This window comes from Ctenopharyngodon idella, chromosome 15, assembly GCF_019924925.1.
Source record: "Ctenopharyngodon idella isolate HZGC_01 chromosome 15, HZGC01, whole genome shotgun sequence".
Lineage (NCBI taxonomy): Eukaryota > Metazoa > Chordata > Actinopteri > Cypriniformes > Xenocyprididae > Ctenopharyngodon > Ctenopharyngodon idella.
The window spans coordinates 35,407,810-35,423,635 of NC_067234.1; the positions used below are offsets into that span (position 1 = coordinate 35,407,810).

The window sequence follows — 15,826 nt, forward strand, 5'->3', positions numbered from 1 at the left end:
ATATATAATGATATATAATGTATTTTATAATAATATAATGATAATAACAATAAAATAATATTCTAATATTTATTATAATATTTTTTATAGTCATTGATATATAATTAAACTAAATGGTTAATGATACATAAATGATAAAATTGAGTAATTAAAGTCACAATTAAACAAGTAGTGACAGATAATTTCTTCCGTATTGTGACATATTTCAGAGTGTAACAGGTTATGGAGAAAGAATAAATGTAGTGCGGGACTTGATTATATGCATCAGTTGTTGATTGGATGTTGAGATGTGGGCGTGGCTCTGAGAAGAGCTTGCAGGGGCGGAGTTTAAGCACACTAAATGATTGGGGAATCCTGCATATGTCACCAAAGAGAAGACTGATACCTCACTGGAAGATCCAGTTATGACAGTCTGATTAAACATTACAAGGTAAAAAAAAAAAAAAAAAAAAAAAAAAAACGTGCATGAATGAATTGTTCACAATAAGATGCGTTTAGAAAACAGAGTGAATTTCATTCCATGCTGACTTTAATTGCTTTCTGATACCGCAGAGCCTCAAACACGACGAGTCCTGTCGCTCATCACCTGACGATTCATGTTAGTGAATGAATGAAACCTTTGACTGTAAGGGTTCATAATCTCACAAACGTTCCGTGGGGTGAGAAACACAAGAATAGTTTACTTTATCCCGAGGAAGGTCAGTTCAGCCATGCCGTCACGAATGCCACGGATGTATTCCAGCGTGGCACGGTGAACTCTGACCTCGTACAGGCCGGAGCGCCGGGCGTGCCGCAGGAAGTTAGGCGCTCCGGGGAAGATGACGTTGTCAGCTAGAATGATGGATCCTTCTCCCAGAAGGCCGCTGCCCTCCAGCTGCTGCAGGTCCGGCAGGTAACAGCGCTTCCAGTGATCCATGAACACAAAGTCCAGGTGCTCCACGCCGAAGTCCTCACGCAAGCGCGGGATCACTTCATCCGACGGACGCACGATCAGCTCCACCTGAGATTAATACATACATTAATATGTTTTGAATAAGTGACATCTAATGGTGAAAATTACATATTGTGCCTTAAAGAAAGAAAAATTAATGCAGACAAACTCACCATGTCTTCATCAAAACCCGCCAGTCGGATGATTTTCTCAGCCACCCCAGCGTTTCGCTCGTCCATCTCAACGGAGTAGATCCGGGCGCCGATGGGCAGCGAGCGGGCGATGCGAACGGTGCTGTAGCCACAGTGAGTGCCCAGTTCCAGCACAGTGATCGGACAGTGTTCCAGCAGCAGCCGGTCCAGAATCTTACCTGCACAAACAGCCAATCAGAACACAGGAGCTTGACAGCCAATCAGAATACATCTGATGTTTACCATCAAAAATGGACCCCATTTACTTCCTTAACACAAAGATCTCATCATATCGTTTGGACATGATGTAATACTAATAATCACAATGTGACCTCGTCGTGTTTATACACAAACAACTTTTTGCCACATCTGCCAATGGCCAGTGACTTAAAGGTGCAGTATGTAGGATTTCTGTCCGCTCGAGGTCGCTAGAGGCCTATTCAAAACAAAGGCGTAGCTTGATGACGCCAAGTTTGAGCGCGGAATCTTGGGACATGTGGTCTTCACCTCAACGGACGGTGCAAAAGAATAGGGATAGGACTCGGGAAGAAATCATGTTCATGGATGCGATTATTAACGTTACTATAGTATGAAACAGAGCAGGACCGAGTGTTGTGGGAGCTGAACGAGGCCGCTGGAGCGACTGCACAACACACGCCTCACGAGCAGCAGAACTTTTATTATGACACAGTCACCGGCACCGCTTCCGCTTTTCTGGTCATGAGTATGAGGTAACACAGCTCTGTTTATCATATTAGATACATTTGAGTGTGTTGAAAATGATATTATAACGTTACTCTGTGCGTTCACTCGGCGGCTGCTGTGAGACACTGTTGCACACTGCAGTAAGATAGATCGATTTTAGATTATCATATTAAATGCTGGATGGCTTGTGTTGATAAATGGCATGCAATTCATTTTAAAATGTATTGTATGATGGAGAAAATTCTGTATTACTGTTACTAAAAATAAAGCTGCATCCGATTATGCTATGTTAGCTACTTGACAAAATAGTGTTTTTCTCTGAGGCATGGTAAAGCATGGTACTCGCAAAAAATCAAGAAAATTAGATTTAAACAATAAGACTAAACGTGTTGAGCTATATAACAATAATTAGTTTTCTGTCTATAAATATATCAAAACAGTTGTTCCCTTGTCTATTAAAACGTGTAATATATTAAAGTGTCTTTGGTGTTTCCATGGTTTCTACAAAATAAAAACGGAAACCGAAGGTAACGCGGGTATGACGCAATTGACAGGCGGCGACTCACACGTCCCGGAGCCTTGGTTAAAATCGCAATTTTCTAACAATTTATAAATAGTTGGAAACATTTGGGATATTGTAAGTACTCAAGTGAACAAAATATATAACACTGACCTAGTGGTTTTTGGATATTTTACTGCAAAAATCCTACATATTGCACCTTTAAGAAAATGTACCGGACCATCAATATATATATATATATATTTTTTTTTTTACCAGCCATGAAACATAGATTAATCCTTATTAAAGTTACAAAAGTTATTCAGTCTAGAGCAGTGAGTGATTTTTCTTTGTCTTTTGATTATCATCAGGAATATTGGGCTGCTGTCACTTTAAGAGCTGCACGGATCCAATTTACTGTTACACATGCGTTTTCTTTCTCAACTGTTTACATTCACTTGGACATAACTATGGCTGCGTTTAAGTCCAATTTTTTAAGCCGGTCCCTCACTAACTTCCCTCTGTCTCATTCACTGGGATGTACGTTATTGCTTACGTTGCATGAGCGCCCACTGTTGGTGGAACCCTTGCAATGTGTTTGTACGTACCTTTCTTGGGCCCGATGTTGCTGATGAACTCCACTTTGCTGCACCACTGGTCAAAGGTGTCCAGGATGCTCTGGGAGTCTCCGGGCGTGGCGTGGGTCAGTATGTACTGATAGGCCCGTTCCTCTCGGCTGAGGCCTGTTAAGCAGTCACGTACCCAGCGGATCAGTACGGCTCGATACAGCAGCACGAAGAAGTAACGATAACGAATGATCAGCGTGAGTAACAGAGGAAGTAAAGCCAAAGCGATCGCAGGAGAAACCATCTTCACTTCTGACCTGCAAATATAATGTTTAACATCACTTAAACATATTAGAAGATCAGAGACACTTGAAACCGTAAGAAACCACCCAGAACACCCTAGCATCCGCATAGCAACACACAAACATTCAGAACACCCTAACAGCTGCATAGCAACACACTAAAACACCCAGAACAGCCTAACAACCACATAGAAACACACTGAAACACTCAGAACACCCTAACAACTGCACAGCAACACACTAAAACACCCAATACACTCTAAGAACCGCATAGCAGTACACTAAAACACCCAGAACACCCTAACAACCGTATAAAAACACACTCAGAACACTAACAACCGCATAGTAACACACTAAAACACTCAGAACACCCTAACAACCACATAGCAACACAATAAAACACTCAGAACACCATAGCAAACGCATTTCAATGCTAAAAACATGCAGAACACCCTAGTAACCACATAGCAACACACTAAAACACTCAGAACACCCTAACAACTGCACAGCAACACACTAAAACACCCAATACACTCTAAGAACCGCATAGCAGTACACTAAAACACCCAGAACACCCTAACAACCGTATAAAAACACACTCAGAACACTAACAACCGCATAGTAACACACTAAAACACTCAGAACACCCTAACAACCACATAGCAACACAATAAAACACTCAGAACACCATAGCAAACGCATTTCAATGCTAAAAACATGCAGAACACCCTAGCAACCACATAGCAACACACTAAAACACTCAGAACACCCTAACAACCACATAGCAACATACTAAGACACCCAGAACACCCTAACAACCGCATAGTAACAGACTAAAACACTCAGAACACCCTAACAACCGCATAGCAACACACTAAGACACCCAGAACACCCTAACAACCGCATAGCAACATACTAAAACACCCAGAACACCCTAACAACCGCATAGCAACACACTAAAACACCCAGAACACCCTAACAACCGCATAGCAACACACTAAAACACCCAGAACACCCTAACAACCGCATAGCAACACAATAAAACACCCAATTCACTCTAAGAACCGCATAGTAACACACTAAAACACTCAGAACACCCTAACAACTGTATTACAACACAATAAAACACTCAGAACATCCTAACAACCGCATAGTAACACACAGAACACCCAGAACACCCTAACAACTGCATAGCAACACGCTAAAACACCCAGAACACCCTAACAACCGCATAGTAACACACTAAAACACCCAGAACACCCTAACAACTGCATAGCAACACGCTAAACCACCCAGAACACCCTAACAACCGCATAGTAACACATTAAAACACTCAGAACACCCTAACAACTGTATTACAACACAATAAAACACTCAGAACACCCTAACAACCGCATAGTAACATGCTAAAACACTCAGAACATCCTAACAACCACATCACAACACAAACACACTCAGAACACCCTAGCAACTGCATAGCAACACAGTAAAAGTCAGAACACCCTAGAAACTGCATAGCAACACACTAAACCACTCAGGACACCCTAACAACTGCATATCAACACACTAAACCACTCAGAACACCCTAACAACCACATAGTAACACACAGAACACCCTAACAACTGCATAGCAACACACTAAAACACCCAGAACACCCTAACAACCACATAGTAACACACAGAACACCCTAACAACTGCATAGCAACACACTAAAACACCCAGAACACTCTAACAATCGCATAGCAACACACTAAAACAATCAGAGCAGCATAGCAAATGCATAGGAATGCAAAAAACATGTAGAACACCCTAGCAGTTGGATAGCAACACACAAACACTCAGAACACCCTAGCAACCACATAACACAGTAAAACACATAGAACACCATAGCAAAGGCATAACAACTCGCTAAAAACATGCAGAACCAACTGCATAGCAACACACAAACACTGAGAACACCCTAGCAACCGCATAACAATACACTAAAACTTAGTGAATGTCATAGCAACACACTAAAAACCATGCAGAAGACCCTAGCAGCCAAACAGAAAGACTAGAAACACCAGAACACCGTAGCAACCACACAGCAACATGCTAAAACATTCAGAACACCTAAACAACTGCATAGCAACAAGCTAAAAAACACCTTAGGAATCACATAGCAACACACTGAAAACACCCAGAACACCCTAGAAACCACATTAAAAAAATCATAACACTTTAGCAACAGCAGCAACACACTAAAAACATGCAGAACAGGTTAGCAACCATATAGCATCAAATAAAAAAAACACCCAGAAAACCATAGAAAATGCATGGCAACACACTAACAACACTCAGAACAACCACAGGTTTGAGCACATCACTATCAGCACTACTAGGCTACAGTGAGAACTGACTTAACAAACGCTACTAATTAGATTTCCATCTACTCTACAAAGCAAACACTTCACATCCAGCCTATGAAAACACTACATTAATAATTCAGATGCCTTTGTTTCAACGTGACAGAACATGTTGAGTTTCCAGAGGCGTCTGTAAGTAACTGAAGACCCGAGCTGATCCCAGATCAGTTTCATTCAGACGAACACAAACACTCATTCACCAACACACAAAATAAAACATCATATCTGATGATAACTTTACCAGATCCAGGACTCTCTCGACCCGCAAAACACACTCTGAAGACAGAAGAGAGACAGAAAGAAAAGACACTCATGTGAGTACAACAGGTGTGCGGCAGCCAATCAGATTCCTCCATCTGAATAATGGATGGAGAGCCTGTGGCCTCCTCTTACACCGGCGTCTCACCTGGAGCATCACGTGACCGTCTGACATCACAGCAGAAATGATGCTCAGGACATTTACACATTTCTGAAGGAAAAGTGAGCCTAATGTATGGAGCAGAATGAAAACACCAAAACGTACAACAAAAGGTTCAATATTCTTTAATCGCAAATACATTAAGTTTAGTAATGTTAGTACAAAGTCAGTATAAAAGCATTAAAATTAGTGCTGTCAAATCGATTAATCAATTAATCAAGATTAATCGCATCTAACATAAAAGTTTGCAAATATATGTTTATGTATATACATTTACAAACTTTTACAATTGATTAATCGCGATATATAATATTGATTAATCACGAATATATCGTGTATGTTTACAAACTTTTATGTTAGATGCGATTAGTAGCTATTAATCGATTAATCGCAATTAATCACATCTAACATTAATGTAAATATATATATACACACACTATATATTTACAAACTTTTATGTTAATCGATTTGACAGCACTAATAAAAAAATTTAATGGAAAAAAGTAAAATTATAAAAACCAGTAAAAATTTAAAACTGAAACAGCTCATTTTGAAGATGCAGTTTCATGCTGTTCATCACTCCAGAACTGTTTTTGCATCTTATTCGCTCATTAATGTCTGTCCAGGGGTCATGACCTCAGCAGTCTTGTCTCAGTAGCATCCTGATGAACTTCTTCAGCTCTTTCTCTTCACGGGACCATTTGAGGAGTCTTCTGAGGACCATCCGGCCGCTGTGCATGTGAGCCAGTGCGATGTAGGAGCCCGTGAGCGGGCCGTCCAGTGCCGGACAGGAGCAGCCGCGGCCCCGTGACAGCCACAGGGCGCTCTGTTCCGCCGCCGCCTGCTCCTCCTGCGGGCCGCTCTGCCAGCGAAGAACACGGCTGCGACCCTGAGGAACCACACGCACGTCTGTCCCGTCCAGAGACGTGGAGCCGACCCGCAGTCTGAACGCTGGAGAGGAAATGAACAGGAATTAAAGTCTGATAACAGGGACGTTTGGATGTGGAATATGGTCCTATTAGTTACCTTCTGGAACAAGAACAAATGTAGGGCGGGGCTTGATTTTGTCTGTGGGGAATTGATTGGATGGTTGTGGTTTGCTATTGGTAGATCAGATAAAACCCTCCAGACGTCTACAGTTACTCACCGAACGGACTCTTGCAGAAGTTCTGCTGGATCTCTCGCTCTCCTTCTGAGTCTGAACCGCAAACCTCACAGATCACAGAACCTGGAGGAAAGAGAGAAGAGACACAGATCACCAAGAGCTTCTGTCCAGCTAACAGGAAACGTTCTCAGTGTTCTGGCAAGGTTCTCTCAAAGTTATAAACAACAGAACGTTCATTCAGTGTTCTCTGGTCTTTAATAATGTTCTCAAAACGTTACCGCAAAAACGAAGAAACAAAAAAGTAACTTTCTGTTTATGAAATATTTTAGTTTTTAGTGTCTGACATTCTTTAAATGTTACCATTTGTTTAAGAACGTTCAGAAAACATAAAAAGTAACGTTCCAATAATGTTTTCAAGAATGATAAAATGGAATGTTCCCTTAAAACATTTAAAAAAATGTTTTCATAATATCAGCAAAACGTTCTTAGAATATCTTTTTGTCATCTGGGTGATTCAGCTGGAGTTTGATGCTCGTTTTGTAAGTGTAATAACAATGTGAACTGTTCAAACCTTTGGGCGCGTCGGTGCCTTTAGCCCGGTTCGGGTCTTTTCCTCCGGGGATGCAGAGTTCCGATCCATCTGGAAACCGGCTGCAGTTGAACATCTCTGGCCACGGAAACCCGAACGCGCTCATGACGGGCAGACACGCGTCCCGCACCGCCTCACAAAGACTCCGGCACGGGCGCACCGGAACCGTGACCTCCGGTAAACACACGGGCGCGAAGAGCGAGCAGAGGAAGCGCCGCGTGTCCGCGTGACAGTGTTTGCCGAGCAGCGGCATCCAGGCTGCGGACTGCTGCTGCGCTTCCCTCGCGCTGTCGTGACCCAGCAGGTTCGGCAGCCGCATCTCTTCGTAGCCGATACCGGAACACAAACCCATCGTGTTCGGAACCGGTTTACACACCGAGCGCGCTGTGCCGAACTCCGCCGACGTGACGAAGTCAGACACGGGGTTTGTTGTCAGACCTTCATCATCATGATCATCGTCTTCATCAGCAGCTCTGGACGGACAGAAAACCAGCAGCACAATCACACACAGAGAATGAAGATTAAACATCATAGAGACGCGCGTTCAAACTCACGTGTGTGTGTGTGTGTGTGTGTGTGTGTGTGTGGCGTCTCTACATCCTGTGAATCAAACGCATTTGGTTCTTAATTACCGGCAGTAAAACACTTCAGAGGCCCGTGTGAGGTTTTGGTTTGTGACTCTACTTTAGTTACTAGGGACAATTAAAAACTTAAAACAACGTTCCTTGAACATTGGGAAAAGACTTATGCGAACTGCGAATATTTTTTCCAAATATTAGATTTCGTCAGAATAAGTTTGGATAAGATTCAAACAGAAAAAAATGACAAAAATAAATGTAGTCTTTTTCTTTCAGAACAATATTGCTGACTCATCCTGCACTCAGGGGCGTATGCAAATGTCTGTCCAATCACGTGTTCTCGACAATGCGATGCTCCTCCCACTGATACCATGCCTCTTTCGAGTCGCGACACAAACTTACGGAAGCCAGTTAAAATAAGAGCTTAATTGCGACTTTTTTCTTGTAATTCCGAGTTTATATTCTACAATTCTGAGAAAAATAGTCTTTGTGATAAAATTGCGAGTTTATATTCTGACTTTTTTCTCAGAATTGTGAGATGTAAACATGCAATTGTGAGTAATAAAGTCTGAATGGGAGATAAAAAAAATTATGAGAAAATGACAGAATTATGAGATATAAAGTAGCAATGACCTTTTTTTATTTTATTTTTATTCCGTGGGTGGAAACAAACTTCCATGGAAACTAAATAGCTATTAGCCATTTAAAAAAAAAAAACTTTTCAATATGAAATATAGTACAATAATATATTTTTTGTGAGAGAAGCAAGTATGATAATGTATTAAAAATAGTGCTGTCAAATCAATTAATCACATCTAACATAATAGTTTGTAAATATATATATATATGTGTGTGTGTGTGTGTGTGTGTGTTAATGCTGGGCAAACAATTAACTGCAATTAATTGCATCCAAAATAAAAGTTTGTTTACGTAATATATGTGTGTGTGCTGTATATACTTATTTTATATATATAAATACACATACATGCATGTATATATTTAAGAATTATTTGCATGTATATATTGTACATATATAATTTTTTTATATAAATATAACAAATTTTTCTTAAATATATACATGCATGTGTGTGTATTCATATATACAAAATAAGTATATACAGCACACACACACACATATATTACATAAACACAAACTTTTATTTTGGATGCAATTAATCGTTTGCCCAGCATTAGTGTGTATATACACATGTATACACGCACACATATTATATATATATTCTGTTTGATGTAATTAATCATAATTAATCGATTTGACAGTACTAATTAAAAATAACAAAAATCTGGAAAACAAAATGGCACCAGAAAATGATAGTTTTCCTGTGATAGTGATATTCCTCTTGCATTCACCAGCTCCATTTGTGAACCGGCTGTTCCTCACTGTGGCCACTAGATGGACACATTCAACAAATATGATGGCATAATCTCTTAAATCTAAATAAAATGATTAAGGTGGATCCTAATGAAAAAAAACAAAGCTTGAACCCCTGGAGTAGCGCATAAACAATGGCTGAATGTGCTGCGGTCAAACATGTATAGGCTATTGTGTGTATTATAACTCCTCTGTGGAAATAGTGAACGGGTTTCTGTCTATTGCCCGTCTCTCTACATAGTGTTAAGCATTTGTCTAGTAAACAGCTGTCATACTGTATGTTATGCACCGTCACGATGACCCTATATAAACCCTAGTGAACTGTTTACATGTGCAGCTGTCAACATAAACCAGATTCATTCACACCTGACTCAAGGACTGACATGTGTAAACTTGCTTCAGAACAGAGTTACACATTCAGAATTGTTTTAAATAAAGTCATCTTTAGATAAAATAAAAAAAGGTTGCAATTACTTTTTTATTCTGTGGCAGAAACAAGCTTCCATATTTTCTTCCATAATTTCTAAGTAATTATTTTTCCATGTTTTGTTTTTAGTGATCAGCTGTGCTCACCTTGAACCTCGATTGACATTTCAGGAGCAGCTCTATATTTATCACACAAACACAATCCTGAATCTGACGAGCTTGAAGCCTGTCAGCAGCCGCAGTCATAAACTCAACCTTTCTATTGACATACTTCACCTGACGCTCAAATCTCCTCTGAGAAAGAGCTGCAGTGTGAGAAAGACCTCAGTTATAAGTGATTTGTGGGTAAATCTCGTGACAAACACTACTAAATGAGTTGGTTTATATAAAGACGGATCCTGCGACATTAATACTCGAAGAAAAAGAGTGACTCTGTCGGGTTTGAATAATATAGTGGAATTGTAAAAGTCTTCTGGTGTTTCTGTCAGTCATTTTGCCCATCAACATCCACTGACCCCGGCCTGTTCTCACCCTGCAGAAGCTTCTAGGATCTTATCGTCAGCGCAGAGAGAAAGACATTGAAATCACACCTGTGTCCTCCAATCACACGCCTCACTGACAGAAAGAAGCTCTTCCACACGTTACATGCATTCTGGAGCAAAGAAACTAGATCAGCATGGTTAGGGGTTCACTGCATGTATAAGTCGAGTTTGACACAATTAACTTTTAGCTCACACACATTCATATATATGCATGCTTAAGATTTCTAATGTTTCTGAAAGAGCATCTTCTGCTCACAAGTGTGCATTTATTTGATTAAAATAAAGTAAAAAATTTAAAATAGTATTACAATTTAAAATAGCTGTTTTCTATGTGAATATATAGAATATTTATTCATGTTAGAAACATGTTAGCAACATGCCAATAAAATGCTAAAAAATGCTAGCAATGTGATAAATCATGTTAGCAACATGCTAAAACATGCTAGCAGTGTGTTAATTCATGCTAGAAACATGCAAGCAGTTTGCTAATTCATGCTAGAAACATGCTAAAACAATTTAATTTTAAAAAATTTAAATTTAAAAAACAAGGTTTGTGCTAACTGATGCTAGAAACATGCTTACAATATGGTAAAATGTTAACAATGTGATAATTCATGCAATCTGTTAACTCATGCTAATGACATGCTAAAACATGGTTTGTGTTAACTGATGCTAAACAAGCTAGCAATGTGTTAGATCATGTTAGAAATGTGTTAATTTATTCTAGAAACACGTTAAAACATGCTAGCAAAGTGTTAATTCATGCTAGAAACATGCAAGCAGTTTGCTAATCCATGATAAAAAACATGCTAAAACATGTTAGCAATGCACTAATTTGAAAATTAAAATTGAAAAACCATGGTTTGTGCTAACTGCATGTTAGCAAATGTGCTAAATCATGTTAGCAATTCATGCTAGAAACATGATAGCAATGTGGTATATTATGCTAACAATGTGTTAATTCACGCTGTGTTAACTCATGCTAACATGCTAAAACATGGTTTGTGTTAAATGATGCTAGAAACAAGCTAGCAATTTATTAAATCATGTTAGAAATGTGTTAATTCATGCTAGAAACATGCAGTTTGTTAATTCATGCTAAGAACATGCTAATTCATGCTAGCAATGCACTAATTCATGCTAGCAACATGTTAAAACGTGGTTTGTGCTAACTGATGCTAGAAACATGCTAACAATGTGTTAATACATGCTAACAAATTCATGCAACTATGTATTAATTCATGCTAGAAACATGCAAGCAGTTTGCTAATTCATGATAGAAACATCCTAAAACATGTTAGCAATGCGATAATTTGAAAATTAAAATTTAAAAACCATGGTTTGTGCTAACTGATGCTAGAAACATGTTAATAAATGTGCTAAATCATGTTAGCAATGTGGTAATTCATGCTAGAATCATGATAGCAATGTGATTTGTATTAAATGATGCTAGAAACAAGCTAGCAATGCATTAAATCATGTTAGAAATGTGTTAATTCATGCTAGAAACATGCAACAGTTTGTTAATTCATGCTAGCAGTGCACTAATTCATGCCAGCAACATGTTAAAACATGGCTTGTGCTAACTGATGCTAGAAACATGCTAGCAATGCATTAAATCATGTTAGAAATGTGTTAATTCATGTTAGAAACATGCAGTTTGCTAATTCATGCTAGCAATGCACTAATTCATGCTAACAACATGTTAAAACATGGCTTGTGCTAACTGATGTTAGAAACATGCTAACAATGTGTTAATACATGCTAGCAATGTGTTAATTTATGCAACTATTAATTCATGCTAGAAACATGCAAACAGTTTGCTAATTCATGATAGAAACATGCTAAAACATGTTAGCAATGCGTTAATTTGAAAATTAAAATAAAAAAACATGGTTTGTGCTAACTGATGCTAGAAACATACTAGCAAATGTGTTAAATCATGTTAGCAATGTGTAATTCATGCTAGAATCATGATAGCAATATGATATATAATGCTAACTATTAATTACTGTTAATTCATGCTGTAAACTCATGCTAACAACATGCTAAAACATGGTTTGTGTTAAATGATGCTAGAAACAAGCTAGCAATGTATTAAATCATGTTAGAAATGTGTTAATTCATGCTAGAAACATGCAAACAGTTTGCTAATTCATGTTTGCAACATGTTAAAACATGTTATCAATGCGCTAATTCATGCTAGCAACATGTTAAAACATGGTTTGTGTTAATTGATGCTAGGAAAAAGCTGGCGATGTGTTAAATCATGTTAGAAATGTGTTAATTGATGCTAGAACATGTTAGCAATATGTTAAAACATACTAGCAATGTGTTAATTAATGCTAACAGTGTGTTAAATCATGCTAAAACATGCTAGCGTTGTGCGGATTCGTGCCTGGAACGTGCCTAAATTTACTAACAAAGTGTTAATTCACGTTAAAAGCATGTTAGCAATGTATCTACGTATCTGTTTTCTGATAGACTGTATTGCCTTCAAAACCTTCAAACTTCAAGCTTTTAAAACTTCTTCAAACTCTCACTTTTTTTTAACCTAGGTACAGTAGTAAAATAGCTGTTTTCTATGTGAATATATTTTAAAATGTAATTTATTCAAAAGCTCAAAGCTGAATTTTCAGCATAATTACTTCAGTCTACAGTGTCACATGAATTAATACTTTTATTCACCAAAGAACACATTAAATTGATTTAAAAAAAAAAAAAAAATACACATTTACAATAGATTCTATTTCAAATAAATGCTGTTCTTCTGAACTTTCTGTTCATTAAAGAATCCTGAAAAATAAAATGCATCACGGTTTCAACTAAAATATGAAACTAAAATAAATAAGAACCATTATTGATAATTGAGCACCAATAATAACTGAGCAATAAGTTCACACTTTAGTTGAATATTATAATATTAACACTGTAACACTAATATGTGGTTTATAAGTACTAATAAACAGCCAATATCCTAATAATATGCATGCTAATAAGAAAATACTTAGTGAGATTTGGACCCTAAACTAAAGTGTTACCGTATATATCCATGTTAATACCCATAACCCCTCCCTGATGTGAAGTTTTGTTACTCTGCCAGGAAAGCGGATCTCCAGCATGTGTTTTTGTGTTGATTATTCTGGCGAATACTCGTGTAAAAAGCGCCAAGCTTTTAAATAGAGCTGGTCTCTCGAGACACCCGCAACACTGATAGCAACAGATCACAGTATTATTTATAGCCGAACACCTGCGGACACCAGAGAGCTGAATGAGACTCGAGATCAAACCACTACAACACGAGCCAAACTGTACAAAAACAAAACAGATTGTGTCTAAAGTCTGCAAATGTGATCATCTTCAATAAACCGTCCGATTCTGACCATCAGAAACATGATTATGGAAATAATAATGGATGAAGCAGTGGTCAATCTGATCCTGAATTCGAATCACTGGATTGGTTCAGGAATATCATTCACGAATCTGCCAAAAGATCACATATCAGCTGAAGAATCCCGACATTAATCACCGTGTAAAAGGGGCGTCGTTTATGAGTGATTATGTAAGGAGAGACCTGGATTATTGTCACCTTTAATGTAGAGGAATCTATTTGTGGATCCGCTCGGTTTCAGGAGGGTTGGCACCGCTGGATCTTCTAGAACTTAAGAATCGCATCCAAGCTACATGTTTTCAGACACGTTTCCCGACCACTCCCCCCGTCTGTCATTGGTTAATCAAACAGAGAGTCCCGCCTTCAAACTCACATGATTGGTTGAGTCGGAAGTTCCTCAAACTAATGTTCTGAAAGTGTCACAGTTTATTATTATACTAATATGCTAGTGCTGTCGAATTAATCGCGATTAATCGCATTTTACATAAAAGTTTGTATATATATGTGTGTGTATGTACATATAGGCCTACATCGTTCAGGCATAACATTATGAGCAATGATCATCTCTTCATCACGGCACCTGTTAGTGGGTGGATATATTAGGCAGCAAGTGAACATTTTGTCCTCAAAGTTGATGTGTTAGAAGCAGGAAAAATGGGCAAGTGTAAGGATTTGAGGGAGTTTAACAAGGGCCAAATTGTGATGGCTAGACGACTGGGTCAGAGCATCTCCAAAACTGCAGCTCTTGTGGGGTGTTCCCGGTCTGCAGTGGTCAGTATCTATCAAAAGTGCTCCAAGTGGTGAACCGGAGACAGGGTCATGGGCGGCCGAGGCTCATTGATGCATTTTTCTCCATTCAATGAAAGTCAATGGGGTCCAAAGTTGTTTGGATCACAATGTTCTTCAAAAGATCTTCCAGGTTCAGCAGAAGAAAGAAGGTCAGGTTTGGAACGACAATGATAACAGAATTATGGTCAAACTATCGTTTTCAGCAAGTCAAATGAACAGCTTCTAATAACTGATTAGAATAGATTAAACTTTTTTGTCACTGTGCAGAGTGCAGTACAAAGTATATAAATGTTTCATAATTATGAGATATTTAACATTCAAAAAACACTACACACATCAGCTCCATCTTCAGGGATTTTATATTGTCATGTGATCCCGACCCTCTCCACTTTGGCCTGGTTGTTCGACCAGCTGCTGAATTCCAACAATGAGATGTCATTTCCATGATCGTTGTCTCAAGGCGCCTGGATCAAATAGACTCACGAGGAAAAGAGGAGACGGAGCAGCAGGATTCCGAAGCTTGATTTGATCTGGATTTATGAGAGGTTATTTCAGCTCACCTACAAGTAAACAACTCACAGCTACTGTACGTGCAGGAGGAGACCACTTTAACCGCCCAAATGAATGCATCATTCCTGTTTCCAGATCTTTCTCCCTCCACACCCCATTTCTCAGATTCATAGCCTGCTAGAGGACACTTTTCCCCATCACATATTTTAGTACTCATCATAACTTAGGTGTCATTCAAAAGCTTAAAATTTCATTCTGTGAGAACAGTTTTGAATTAAACAGTTAAAATTAAATGGAACGCTATTTTAAATCCTTTTAGCAGCTTGTCAATAAACTGAAACAAGTACACGATGTCACTTTTGGCCCTCTAGCGGTTAAAAACAAAACTGCATGCATTTCGCGGAAGAACTGGTTGTGCTTCGGCTCTGCGTGACTGTGCGGATGAATGTGATTATCCTTCTGCTACTGCTATAAAACATTCACTACTA

At 38.7% G+C, this 15,826-nt stretch overlaps 2 protein-coding genes across 4 annotated transcripts; both read right to left on the reverse strand.

Annotated features, from left to right (window-relative positions):
* Positions 1–511: 511 nt before the first annotated feature.
* Positions 512–6,005, reverse strand: tomt (transmembrane O-methyltransferase). Its single transcript, XM_051863557.1, has 3 exons — positions 2,935–6,005; positions 1,105–1,301; positions 512–1,000 (listed from the first exon to the last, which is right to left on the reverse strand). Exons 1-3 carry the CDS (start codon positions 3,341–3,343, stop codon positions 680–682), a joined length of 927 nt encoding a protein of 308 aa, XP_051719517.1. The 5' UTR covers positions 3,344–6,005; the 3' UTR covers positions 512–679.
* A 122-nt stretch (positions 6,006–6,127) lies between these two features.
* sfrp2l (secreted frizzled-related protein 2 like) lies at positions 6,128–14,391 on the reverse strand. Of its 3 annotated transcripts, none has more exons than XM_051863555.1 (4): positions 14,238–14,391; positions 7,695–8,185; positions 7,166–7,246; positions 6,128–6,969 (listed from the first exon to the last, which is right to left on the reverse strand). In XM_051863555.1, exons 2-4 carry the CDS (start codon positions 8,062–8,064, stop codon positions 6,656–6,658), a joined length of 765 nt encoding a protein of 254 aa, XP_051719515.1. In that variant the 5' UTR covers positions 8,065–8,185; positions 14,238–14,391; the 3' UTR covers positions 6,128–6,655. The 3 variants fall into 3 exon arrangements, with proteins under 3 accessions (XP_051719515.1, XP_051719516.1, XP_051719513.1); XM_051863556.1 differs by lacking the exon at positions 14,238–14,391 and adding an exon at positions 8,345–8,602; XM_051863553.1 differs by lacking the exon at positions 14,238–14,391 and having other exon boundaries at positions 7,695–8,309.
* Positions 14,392–15,826: the final 1,435 nt, after the last annotated feature.